General features: G+C 34.6%; 1 protein-coding gene across 1 annotated transcript; it reads left to right on the plus strand.

Annotated features, from left to right (window-relative positions):
• The first annotated feature begins 1,522 nt into the window (after positions 1-1,522).
• On the plus strand, positions 1,523-13,650 carry LOC125807262 (uncharacterized). Its single transcript, XM_049486976.1, has 4 exons — positions 1,523-1,637; positions 1,807-2,023; positions 12,990-13,143; positions 13,201-13,650. Exons 1-4 carry the CDS (start codon positions 1,523-1,525, stop codon positions 13,648-13,650), a joined length of 936 nt encoding a protein of 311 aa, XP_049342933.1.
• Positions 13,651-14,729: the final 1,079 nt, after the last annotated feature.

Raw genomic sequence — 14,729 nt, forward strand, 5'->3', positions numbered from 1 at the left:
TGTAATCAAGCCTTCGTATTTGGTGGTTGGATCATACATAACTCCTTCAATATTGTAATCCACGCAATTGCCTGTTTAAAATAACAAATTCTTCGTCAAAGAAATACCAAACTATTTTACCAATATTTTAACCATTTAATAAACGTAAAAAACAACAGTCAAATATTACATACCCTTAAACCAATTTTTAAATTTTTTTATTTAATCAGGTTACCATCAATTAATGTAGGAACTATTTTTCATATTATTATTTACACCAATTCATATACTTAAAATACACTAAAATATGTACCATATTTTTATTTATGAGGTTCTAATTATATACCATAGATCGTCAAACTTGTAGTTTTTTACACCACCAATTGCACTAAATAATTTATTACTGCACTCATTTTAATATACGTATGTTCATATGTGAGATAATATAAATTTGACCAAACAATACACCAAAACATACATCAGGCTATTTGTTTGGTGTTAGTTATTAGCGAAAATTATACCAGATCACATACCAAAACAAATTAAGAAATACATATCACAAACTTACTGATATAAAATATTTGCTATCATACGGCACACATCATACCAATTAAACCTAAACTTTAACAAAAAAACAAATTTGACACATCAGTGTACAGCAAAATCATATGAAGTTGTTGAAATTACACCAAAATTTCAACAATCCAGAACATCAACCAAATTGTATGAATTAATTTACACAAAAATTGACAAACTAAACAAAACAAATAACTACCAAAAATTACAAAATAGATATTTGTGAAAAATCAAATTCAACTATGTAATAAAACACCATGAGAATTATTTTTTATATAATTACTTGATGAGTCCCATTGCCCGTTGTGTTGAATTAGAATTGAGAAATTATTGGTATGCATTTTTTTGATAGTCGTTCTTCTCAGAGAAAGGGAGTTTTGTTTTGGTAAGAAACTTCTATTTATGGGAGATAATATATAGCATATTTGAATAAATTAGGGAAGGTAAAATTATTGGAGAAATTTATGGGAATCGGGATAAGCATGGCTGATTTGGAATTTTTTTTTAAATTTAAATTCTACTTTTGAAAAAAAAAAGTATGGCTATATAATTGAAAAAAAAAGTATTGCTATGTTGGTGTAAATACAGTTGTTAAGTTGTATAGTTAAAAAATCGGCCCAAAAATAAATGTCCACAAATCATTGTGATTTGATTTTAGAAGACACATAATTGTTGCATTTTCTGAAAAAATATTGTGCGTTTTCAAGATTTTGTTCAAGTAAGCTCACTCATCTGCATTTCCTCTATTAGTTGGTACAGATCATGGCTCATGGACAATAACTTAATGCATTGATTTGTAATAATTGAATGTTGATTATGCAAGTATATGTAACTTTCAGATGTATAAAACTCATCGTTGATCTTACCTGTTGTCCCAACTATCTTCTTTGAGTATGTGTTTAGTTGACACACATTAATTGGTTTTCTAATAAGGTTCTTTTGGAAAGTTATTTTCCTCAATCCTTTGATGGGTGCACCTAACCAGAAATGGACTCCTGAAGAAGAATCTGCTCTTAAAGTTGGGGTCCTTAAATATGGGACAATCAAATGGCGTACAATTCTTAAGGATCCAGAATATAGTGGTGTGTTGTATCTGCGTTAAAATGTTGATCTTAAGGTAGAGTTTTGGCTCAATATTTTTTATAAAATTAATTTTATTCAGTGTATTGTTCTTCAATGTATTATGTTCCCTATAACTACTTAGTTAAACAAAAGTCTTGATACAACTATCTACCTTTGTGATATATATAGGACAAGTGGAGAAACATGACAGTGATGACAAATGGCTGGGTTCTAGAGATAAAGCAAGGTTGACTTTGAAAAGAGTGGTTCAGGCCCCTGTGCAAGATGAGAATATTGTGGTTGTTACCTTGACAGCTAAAAGTCATGAGGAACTTCCTGGAGCAAGGCTAGCCACAACTTTTAGTAGCTCTCCACATAACGGTGGTTCAAGAAGAACTCTCCTAAGGTTATTCTTTTCGGGGATTCTTAGTTGTTACAGCACCATTCTCATGTTATAATCTTGTACATTTCTTTGTCCTTATAGATATCACTAGTTTTGGGTTCATGCATTGCACATATATTCCTATTAATCGGTATCAAAATCTTCTACACAATTTCTACTGATATGTTACATGATAAAAATAGATATTAAAGTATACCGAAAAATACAAGTTTCTAAAGATAATGAATATTAATCTTATACTTAAAATGTGTTTTTTTATAGAACATTCCACACAACTTTTATATTAGATTTGAGATATATTTGTCTACCTAAAATAATTTACACGTAAATGCTTTCTTGTCCACCTGAAAAAGATAATGCAAAAGAAAAAAAAATCCTAATTGAATTTAAATGCAAACCAGTTTAATTAGTGTTATATGTTGTATCAAGTGGTTATTTGGCCTTTTGTCTTAAAGATTTTGCTACACGAAATTTACTTCAACATATATGGTGTGAGAATTTTATTAAGTCATTAAGACAGTAAATATTTATTAAAAATGTAAAAAATATGATATTATGAATGATTGTAATGTAACTTTTCATTTAGGGTATTTCCACTTGTAATATGATACATGATATATTATTTAATGATTAATTAAATATTTTATAATATTATAATTTTGTGTAGGGAACAAAATGATAATCTAATTTTGCATTTTAAAGCTTCCTACTTTTAATAATATTAGTTTTTCGACACGTGCGTTGCACATGATTATCAATTCAGAAAATTTAAGCGAATATTTGAATAATAAGCTTTGCACAAAATAAGATTGCATATTCTTTTGTGAATGTTCAGTGTGGATCGTCATATATATCTCTTATTCACACGAACCTATGAAGATGGTCAATGATTATTTGTTAAATGCAATAATGTATATATTTATTTCAATTTGATGAGGTTTAATCATGTAATTAGTCGTATCTCAGTGATATTACCTTATAGATGATATTTGTTGTGTATTATTTTTTTGTCATCTAACCAGATGTGTTTTGGACTTGTATTCCACTTAATTTGTTTAGATGTCATATGAACATGAGGAGGACAACTACATTTTATTTTTTAGAACTATTTTTGTATATTAATTTTTATTTTATAAGTTATAACATAATAGATGATGTTCTTTTTGTTGGCTCTCATATTTGACTTCTCGATTGACCGTGTATATAAATCAAGGGAAAAAGGACAAATATATCCCTGAATTATCATAAATGGTATCTAAATACCCTCCGTTATACTTTTAGGACACTGATGCCCTTACCGTCTAATTTTTGGTATGTATATATCCTTTTGACTAACGGAGGGACACGTGTCTCAATCTTAAAGACCTATCCGAATTTTATTTGATTTTTACCCATAATTAAAATACCCACTCAACAAATTCAAAACCCACCCAAATAACTTGAAACCCACACTCAAATTATAATCCAAAAACACTCCCAATAATCTTCACTTCTGTTACCCATTCAATTTTCCAAATCAAACCTTATATCAAATTTCAAGAGAAATTTTAGTCTGAACGAAATTGCACAGAAAGGGCAAAAAAAAAATATCCGCTATCGGCAACGGTAAAAGAGAAGAACCCCATCTGGGTATTGTAGGAAAACCCATTTCCTTGATTTAAAATGATTTGTTGTTGTTGTTGAGTGAAGTGTCTTGCTTCAACTGCCATGGAAATAGACCTAGGCAAAGATTAAAGCGTTCAAGTTGACTGAGATTTCTGACAAAATTTGAATCTGCTCATCAATCTAGACCTCAAAGTGCTCAATTTATTTTTTTATGAAGCATTTCGATCTTGGAATTTGTCTTCTAATATAGTGATAGGTTTTAGATTTGACCTTTCTGATAAAATTTTGATATTTTCATCAATTTAGTCTTCAAAGTATTCCATTACTTCTTTAAGCATATTAGGGCTTGTAATTTATTGATTGAAGTAGAGAGAGTTCTTACCCCAAGATTGATTTTTTTTCCTTTGGAATTTGAAAGTTTATTAATGTTAATTTTGTTTCTGATTTGATTCTTTGATATGCTTCAATATGTTGCTTTCCATTTGAGATGTATGTTGTGGCCTGTGGTATCAAGATTTGAGTTCTTTTAGGAATGGAAATTATTTTTATTTTTGAAATGGGCATATGAAGATTTCGCGTTATAATTTGGGTTGGGTATTAGTTATTTGGGTGGATTATTTTAATTATGGGTACAAAATAAATAGATTTTGGATAGACTTTTATGATTGAGACACGTGTCCCTCCATTAATTAAAAGGATATATACATACCAAAAATTAGACGGTAAGGGCATCAGTGTCCTAAAAGTATAACGGAGGATATTTAGATACCATTTATGTTAGTTCGGGGGTATATTTGTCCTTTTTCCCACAAATCAAAGATAGTAATCTGACTGTCCATAGTTAACCAAGAAAGGTTTCCATTTTTTACCGAAAAATCTAAAAATTAAAATTAAAGAATATATTCTATATGTGAGATCATATATATAATCACGTGTTTATCTTACACCCAACAAAGATATAGTTCTTATACTTGTAAATAATTTTCAATTTATTCAACCAAACATGATTCGTCCAAAGAAAAATAACAACACCGTGTTATCATATAGGAGCGGTATAATAATATGAAAAATTATTGGTCAAAATTTAATATAAGAAAGGATGAAAGATAGAAATAATTAATGTAATAACTATGAGAATTCATAAAATTATAACTAAAGAATGTAAAAGAGTGTGAATAACATTTGCATACTTAGTAATAACTAAGAGATTTTATAATGCTATAACTAAAGGATAAATGTGAAATAGATGAATTTCTAATAAATTTTATACTTACATAAACAAATAGGACTTTTAATTAATGTTACTATTTTTTTTTATAAGTTATTAGCTTTAATTTAGTGTAGGGACAAAATGAAAATGTTTATTCAATATTACTGAATATAAAATTTATTTTGTTAATGATAAATTTTAAGTGATTCATATATATTCACATATTTTCACACTTGTTGTGAGTTTTTTTTATAAAAAAAAAGAACTTGGAAAATTTTAAAATAATATATCTTGAAGTTAGTGTTGACACCCAATTTTGGACCTTCACAATATAAATTAGTCATTTCGAGCTTCTTCAATATCAAACGATTTAAAATAATTAGTTTTCTAAAATTTCCAAAAATAAAAAATAATACTCCCTCCGTCCCATTTTATGTGGCAACATGTCACGACCGGATTTCTCAAGTCATGATGGCACCTACTATAACCCACCAGCAGGTAAGCCAACCCGTAACCCGGAACAACAAGTAATGGGTCTAAGGGTAGAAATTAAACAAGAGTAGGAAAATAACAATATAAACAGGCGAAAGCAACCCAAAACATATATACAAATAAAGATCCCTCCCAGAACCTGGAAGTCACCAGTACAGAGCTATTACAAAATGAGTACAAGTCCCAAAACTGGACAACAGAGACTGGACTGTCTCGAAAGGAAGAAGACAAGTCAATATATACAGATGGAGACTGAAATAGTACAAAACGCCGTGTGCTCACCCCCGTCTCCAGATAAGTCTACTCCAAGCTCGATCAACGCTGGCTACTAGTGCTCGGACCTGCATCACAAAATAGATGCAGAGCGTAGCATGAGTACCAAAACAAAAGGTACCCAGTAGGCATCATAGGCCGACTGAGCAAGATAAGCAAAAGTGAACTGAAATGCAAATAAAGGGTCACATCAAGTGCAAAGAGTAGTAAATGGGGGTATGTACACGAGCGTACAGGCAACAAAGACAAGTAATCTAACTAACTCCGCCGGGCTCCCATAAACCCGACGGCTACGCTCGTGCACAATAAAAGAAACCACCTGCACGGACCCCCATAAGCCCGGCAGATGCATCAGCAGTTAAAGTAAAATAATGGAGCTAGAAGGTCTATCACAATATTACTAATTTCCGGACTTTTAACTGAACCATTCCCAATCATATTCCAGGATCTCATTACGTTCCAGGCTTTAATCGGAATCTCTCCAACCTCCAAAACATCAACCTACAGATGAGAGTAATCAAGACTAAACTGAAGCTTTAGTGAGGAATTGGGAATACACCACGTGCAAGCTGGACCACGGACTCGAACCGGGTACTATAGCTAATGAGTCAACTTATATGGGCTGGACCACGGACTCGAACCGGGTGCTGTAGCCAAAGGTCGGGCACGGGTGGGCTAGACCACGGACTCGAACCGGGTACTGTAGCCAAAACCAGATCACAGGTAAGCTGGACCACGGACTCTAACCGGGTACTGTAGCTAAGCCTGGACATAAGTAAGCTGGACCACGGACTCTAACCGGGTACTGTAGCTAAGCCTGGACATAAGTAAGCTGGACCACGGACTCTAACCGGGTACTGTAGCTAATAGAAAAGCAGGGCATTATGGATACAAGGTCATAAGCTGAGTTACCGACTATCAGACTCAAGTCTGCTATATCAGTCTACAAGGAGCTGACCGTCCGAAACGACGTCGGAAAAAGTTCTACTACCCAACGACATCCGAAATCTCGCAAGTCTATGGCAACACTAGTCTAAGACTAGACTAAGGCCAAACATACTTCAAATCAATATTATCATATACACCACAAGATATGGATATTCAATAATATCAAGAGACATGCTGTCATAATCCAACACTTTCCCGAAATAAGGTCTAAGGCAGGAATTATAGAAATTTAGCATGCTCGACACCCGAACCCCTCCATACTCAAGCAAATCAATAAACAATTGCCTAAACATGCTCAATCTCACGAGAGAAAGCCATAGCCTACCTTAAAGCCGACCACGCGTGCTCCAACTCACGGTACCGGAACTTTTCCCCTCCGAACGGTCTCCAAATGCTTCCCCACTAACAAAAGGTTAATCACCTCGTCATTACGAATATATTGACACTAAAATTATATTTTTCGGAGACGGACCAAAAATCGGGTCTAAAACGGGATTGTGGGGCCCACAATTGGAATCTTGAAAATGAATCCGTGAAAACGTTTCAAATACCTTACTAAACTAATACCCCAAAATTTAGCACAAACAGATGCTTAAAACACCGCAAATCAGCCACAACAATTAAAATGGGCAGCCCCTTGATCACCAATTTCCGGAAAAACGAGACCCTTTCAACCCAAACAGATTATACCACGACGATCCTTGCGAAAAACTCTATAAGTTAGCCTCAAGAATGACTCAAAACGGACCTAAGATGATCAAGATCTCACATTTCAAAATTCAACAACAATTCAATCCGAACATCACTCTAGCAGTGGCTAAAATCGATTTCTTACCTCAGACGAAGCCTCCTCTCGCGTTTCTGAGATCACCGCTAGATTCCCCTCAAAATTCTCTTGAAGTTTGCCTTTTGAAGCACCTAATTTGGACTCAAAATGAAGGAGCAATCTTAAGTTGAAGTTGAAGGAAAAAAATGGACGAAATTCGTCCTAAATTCTGGAAATTTCCAGATTTCCACTCCTCTGCCACGTCACCGCCGCGTCAAAATTCTACAACCCTTCAAACTTAAATTTCGATGTTTCGGACTCGTTCAGAGTCGGAAAAATACAAACCTTATATGGAATCTGATTGGAAACGATATTTCGGACTCAACGATGAAGGCGGAATTTCCATTTGGAGATTTCCTCGATGAAAAGTGGGTCCCACACCTAATATCGTTTGAGCCAAATTCCACAACTGCCATCTAAAGCCTCGGGAAGTGAACAAAGGGTCGTTCTAGACCAAAATCGATCTTCCGAAGCTAACCTAGCTGTCAGAATCTTTATCTGAGCACGACTTCCAAGAAGATTGACCAAAGTCAACTTTTCAAGTTATAAAAATCTCCAAAACAGGGAAACGGGCCTAAAACCCTAACGAACGACCAGGCGACCGAACAGTCAGTGCCAGCAAGTCATAAATAACTTGGGGTCGCTACAAGAATGCTCTATACGAGGGAAAGAATTCTTTAATTTAAAAATGACCTGGAGGGTCATTACACAACATTTGACCAGGCACGTAGTTTAAGAAATAAATGAAGACTTTAAAATGTTTACCAAATTGCCCTTTAAAAAGTAGACTCACTTTTCTCTCCTCCTAAATGTATTGAAGTATTATTTTAAGATTAAGTGAGACCAACAAGGATAAAAGAGGAATTGTACCTTTAAATACTTACCATATAAGGAAATGTGACATTTTTTTTGGGACTGACCAAAATGGAAATGGTGCCACATAAAATGGGACAGAGGGAGTAATAATATAGCTTGCAAGTTATTTTAAATAATTTTGTCACTTTTTATAATTTTTAGATAATATATATGTTTTACATAATTATATATATAATTAGTATATTTTATGATTATTCGAAAATCGTCTCAATTTTTTTTATTTTAATTAAATATTTTGTTAATTAGTTAAGTTATATAATAGTTTATATTTTAAATTATTTAGTTAATATTTGAGTTAACTATTTTATTTCGTTAAGATTAGGAAGCTCGTTGGGTAATTATATTAATTCGTCTTTACTTATTTGTTAGTCGAGTTTGCTAAGTAATTTCAATTTGACTATATTCACAATTCAATGGACCCATTCTAAATTCTTCCAGCCCACCGGTTCCATTTCCTCACATTCCTAGCCCAAACCCATTCTTTCTAACTCCACTAAACAAATCCAAAACATAATACGTACACCAATATTAAAATTCTAAGCAGCCTACTAATATTCCCAGCCCACTTTTATCCCTTAACCCGACTCAACACTTTTATATACCAAAAGAAAGACCCATCAATTCTTTCAACCAACAATACATACACCAGCCGACCCCACTGCCTGTGTCTTATACTCCAGACGTGAAACCCAATAGCAGGAGCCCAAAAATCGTGACTGAAATGCGAGCAGCAGTCCAGACGCGAGCCCAGCGAATCCAGCCCATCGTGCGTCGTTCTCCCCTCGTCCTTATCCCTCGTACATAATTTTCTCAATCGATACAGGTGGAAGCATCGTGTTACCTCTTCGTCCTTCATCCAAGATCGAGCGGCTATCATCTCGAATCCGTTGGAATTGTACGAAATAAGTACTATTCCGGCTCTCACAACCTTATCACTTAGAGATTTTTTGAATTTTAAATGAGAAATTCATCCCATTTGCTTCACCCGATTCCCCCCCCCCACCCTCCCCCCAATCTGCCCTAATTCCCTCTATATAAAGCCCCTCTTTACATTCAGTTTAGGGGTGGAAAAAAAAATAGAGGTGGAAGAACATAGTTTATATATAAAGGTTGGAGAAAAAAAGAAATGAAAAAGATCTAGAAGAGAGATATTCATAGAAAATACTAATTTTAAAATAGCCATATATACTCAACAAAGGTTCTCTTTTCTTTGTTCGTTGTTTGCCGAAGCTCGTTGGAGTTCTCGAAATCTCGTTGTGGTCGTAGAAAGCTCCCGGCTCGTTCTGGTCTCAGTTACGCTGCTCAAGAATAGGTAAACAACTTTTGGCCTTTTTTTTTCTTCATTCCTATTCCAATGAGTGATGAATCGTAAAATATTCCTTGTTGATTCCGAGATGAGTTCATATGACTTGTTTTGATCATCTTATTTCTCTCAGAAATCGGCAGTGTATGTTTTCATTCTAAAGATGTTATCGCATGTTTAAGCATGTTCTCTATGTTTATGGTCTTTCTCGAGTTCATTGGTTGTTGTGCTCATTTTCATTTTTGCTTGTTCACTTGTTAAGCGCATTGATACTGCTCTGTTTGTGTTTTGTTGAGTTAATGTTCTTTGTTTGTCACATGCTTTCAAGATGTCAAAGGATCAGTTCCTTTTTTTACTCTTATCTCCGAGTTTTAGATTAACAATTTTGTTTAGATCAATGGAGTCTGGCCTTGTTATAGTTGTGTTGTGGCATGATTGATCCTTCCATTTTTGTTTATTTGATCATGTTTCCTGTCGCTTAGATGTTGTTCAGGTCTAGTTCGAATGTGTTTTTTTTTCTAGAAATTATAGATACTATTTCCGTTTGTTCCATCTTGTTCACTGAACAGAGTATGTATCGGCTACGATGGTAGTTTTTTTTATTTGGTTTGATCATCTGGTAGGTTAATTTAATGTTCTCTTTTTTTTAGAGTTTAGTTGAGATTTGTTGTTCATATTATATGTCTGTTATAAGAGTCAATTTGATAAAATTGAAGTGTTATGGTCTAAGTTAGTTCTTAATAATTTACTTCCTAGTCTGTTAGTTGATGTGTATTCATTTGGATTGATTCTATTCATTAGCATGTTGTTAGCTTTTTGATGAAGAAGTCTTGGCTCTTTACTTTTGATTATCCTATGTAAATCATTTTTCTTTTGGTTTGTTGTTTTACTTTTAGAAATATCACTATTGCATTTTTCTATTATGATTTATTCTGAGCGTTACTTATGTTTTCTTTTCATTTTATTGTGCATGTGAAATATGCCTCCGAGTCCTCATGGACTCTTTCTCCTATCCTTGCATCTTCTTATTGGGTCACGGAGGCCCAATTCTACCTTTATTGAGTCGGCTAGTCATGAAGAATCAAAAACGAGTCTTTGGAATTGATGTACATGTGTCTATAGCTGATATACAGGCCTCGGTATATGTGTCGTATACATAAGATATATAGTGATATACATCCAGTGTATATTGGAGCAGAAATGGGCTTGAGAATCCCTCCCCCCCCTCCCTCCCCTCCCAAAGTTCCAGTTTTTTTTTTTGTTTTCTGTTTTGTTGTAATTGGGCCATAGGCCCATTTATTTTTAGTGTCATATGTTAGTTTTAGGACATGTGAAATTGGACCTAAAGCCCAAAAGAAAATTCAATTTTTATGATAGTCTAGGACAGGTGCAAATGAGCTAAAAGGTACAAAATGAAATTAGGCCCAAGTACTGGCCCAGACGGACATAAAATCAGACTTGGGCCCAAAACACACACACACACTCTCTCTTTATTTTATCTATTTCGTATTTGTTTAACTATTTATTTGCTACTCAATTTTAAGATTGACCTAATTCGATTTCCCCAACAGATAGTCATTTCGAGATTTCCTAAAGACAAAATAATTTTACTTATTTTATCACTTGAATTATTTTGAAATATCTAGTACTTAAGTAATATCTTTATATTATCTCCCTTTCCCTTTAAAACAATTTCAAGTGTTAAGTTGTTATCTCTATTTATTCAAGTATGCGTATTTTCTTAAAATCGTTTAGCCAAATAATTAATTGCCGGATAACCGCATATTAGCGAGCATTTTGGGTGCTTTCAAACCATTCCCGAAATGCTAATAAGAACCCCGAACCCCTTTGAATATTTTCATTATATTTCTGTTTTAATCTTTTTGGAAAATATCAGTTTTCTTAATTTCTTTTTGAAAATTAAGTGGCGACTCTTAAAATCAATCGTTTTCTATTTTTTAATATAAAACATAATGGCAACTCTGCCGAGGATTTGAATTGGGTTCTAACCTTCAAATTAATTTGTTTCGCTAAATGTTTGTTGTTTATTTGCTCATTTGTTTAATTTTCCGTATTATTAAACTGCTGCATTCATAGCATGACATATATTCCATCAAACGACACTTATTTTCACTTTTACTTAAAGGACGATTATGCGGGCCACAGTCGTTCGTTAACCAAATTGTTCTCGGGGCACCCTGGCGAATGTAGTTGGCCACTGGATGGTCAACGATCGTTAACTGTTCTAGCCCAAGTAGTCCGCTTGGGTCACCGATCCACTAAATATAAAGCTCACTCTTAGTCAAACTAGTGTAGAGTTAAATCCAATCCCAAAATTTAGTGCATTGGACTAAGATGACCCAACACCCAAGGTGTTGAGCCCTTTAGAAAGACTATCTTGAGTCCAAAACGTCCTAGGCCTAAAAGGACGTTCATACTTATGTGTTAAATTTGAAGAATGTATATGCTATTTGAAAAAGTTACTGTCCCCTGGTGTTGAGAGTAAATTTTAATAGCTTTTTCTAGTCGTAGGAGGATTTTCACAAGTTACTACTCAGAAGGGATGGACATCCAGAGATGACAAGAAATAAAGAAAGAAGAAAAACCTTCCATGGAAGCATAGTTTAGGATTGTACCCCTGCGTGGGATTGATTATTTGCATCCATTTCACCTATTATGTATCCCCATTCAATTTATTTATAAAGTTTGTATAAATTTGAGTTTTGGGGCAATGGGATGTTTCAAACAACGTTATACAACCTTCAAATCATTAGGTCTACCCTTGACACAAAAGGGTCACATATCTGTTTAAAACGCGTAATAATTGTTTATGTGTTATAACTGCTTATGTGAATATGTTGCTTTGTTTGAAGATGTTCTAGCCTACTATTTTGGAAATTTTCTAGAATCCCTTAAGCACAAATATTAAGTTACTATCGGAAGTGCGTCCAAAATATTCTTCGAGTCTTTAGTTTTCCAAAAACAAATATTTTGAACTTCACTTTCAAATCCTTACTCTCCCGTCTCGAAAAAGGTCGATTTTTTGTCGCAAGTCAAAAAGGAAGGTTGAACTACGTAAGGACCTGAATTCTCCTCTGAGAGATATGTATGCAGTCTTTCAAGGCTCGGTCCCCATTTTTGAGAAATCCTATCTTTTCCAACTCTTGCAATGAGATGAGAAATTCATCTCAATCAAAAATCAGAAGTATGACAATACAATCCACTTGTCTCGACTCAAGTCGACATTTCTGATTCACTAATCTCAAAATCAAATAGACAAATTCCTGTCTATTTAGTCATTTCTCTATATTTGTGGGCTAGTTTATCTTCAAATGAAGCAACCCTTATGTGTTTATAGTAATGTGTGTGATATTTTGTACTATTTATTACCGACACAGACTAACACATTTGTCTTTGAGTTATTTTTCTTTACCAGGTACTCAAAACTGATATGTGTTGATAAAATGGCTGGACATCCATACTTCACAAGGTCTAAAGACCCCAAAGATTCCTTCTCCGACCAATGTTTGTCAAAAGGCAAAGGAAAAGTGGTTGAAAATGTTGATAACACTAATTTGACCGAAATTACTGTGAATGACCCCATCCTTGCTTAACAGAACAAGTTGATTGCACAATTGTTCCAACAGATTGCTGAAATGAGGGCTGAAATGGATAAGACTCGAGATTTGACGAATCTGGCTATTGTTGCCAACATTCCTACTCCAGACAGTGAAAGACCTCCACTCCATTTTCCTACTTCGAATCCAACATCCGAACGTTTTCCAAATAATTCGTCCACCGCTACGAATCCAAAACCTTCCATCATCGACTTAACCACCCTTAACACACATCATGCTAGCTCCTCACACCAAAAGTTACCTACTCCTCAAAATCCAAATACCAACATTTTCCAGAATATTCCTTCGGTCCGTCAAACCCCTACTCAAATTGTCCAAAATCCACCTACCACTCAACCCATTCCTCTAAAAACTGATTGTCATATTTCAATATCGCCAGAATCATACCCTCCATTTACCACACATATTGAACTCGATGATTGTGAGAAGAAGGAGAAGGAGTGGAAGGTCATAAAATGAAAGGTTGACCAAGGCATCAAAGAGGAAGTCATGAATGCAATGAAGGACTTTCAATACACCCTAGACATTGTGGGGTTGAATTATGAAGATTTGTGTTGCCATCCACATTTGGAGCTTCCAAAAGGTTTTAAAGTACCAAAATTTGACATTTTTAGTGGAGTTGAAAATTCTTTGACTCATTTGAGGGCTTATTGTGATCAACTTATTGGAGTAGGGAAAGATGAAGCTTTGTTGATGCGACTCTTTAGACGAAGTCTAAAAGGAGAAGCATTGGAATGGTTTATTTCTAAAGAAATCAAGCAGTGGCCAAGTTGGAACACTTTGGCTAAAGACTTCATTGAAAGGTTTGGTTACAATATATAATTCATTCCCGATCGATACTCTTTGGAGAGAATCAAACAGAATTCTACTAAAGCTATTGAGAGTATGCCTACCATTGGAGAAGAGAGGTTGCAAGGGTTAGACCTTTCATGACCGAGAAAGAGATTATTGAAGTCTTTGTGCGCATTCAAGAGCCGGAGTACTACAATAGGATGTTGTTCATTTTAGGAGGAAAGTTCAGTGAGATAGTCAAAATTGGTGAAGCTATTGAAGACGGTCTCAAGACCAAAAAAATCATCCAAATGACTCCCCAAGATGAATCCTCGGGGCTATTGAGGAGGAAGATGGAAGATGTTTCCTCTATCTCATTTGAATCAAGCCGAAAATCAAAAGAGGCATGCTGGTCTCAATGTTCGAAAGTCTTTACCATCCAAAATCTACCCTTTAGCTCCACAAAATCCTTACCCCATCAAACCAAATTACCAAACTCCACCACCAAATCATCCAAATTACCAAGCTCCATTGCCAAATTACTCAAATGCTCAATCAAGTTGCCAAGTTGCATTGCCAAATTACCCAAATGACCCTCATATCTACCAAGCTCCACAATACCAAAATTTCTAAACACCAGCACCTACTCGCCAAAATCCTTCCAGTTACCACCAAGTACCTCCATCTTCAAGAAATAATTACAATCTTTCTTGTCAGGAGTTTTTGAAGAAATCTTCTCGAGTCTTTACTCATTTGGTAGAAAGTCG

Source organism: Solanum verrucosum, unplaced genomic scaffold, assembly GCF_900185275.1.
Source record: "Solanum verrucosum unplaced genomic scaffold, falcon-dt-bn FXZP01000153.1, whole genome shotgun sequence".
Lineage (NCBI taxonomy): Eukaryota > Viridiplantae > Streptophyta > Magnoliopsida > Solanales > Solanaceae > Solanum > Solanum verrucosum.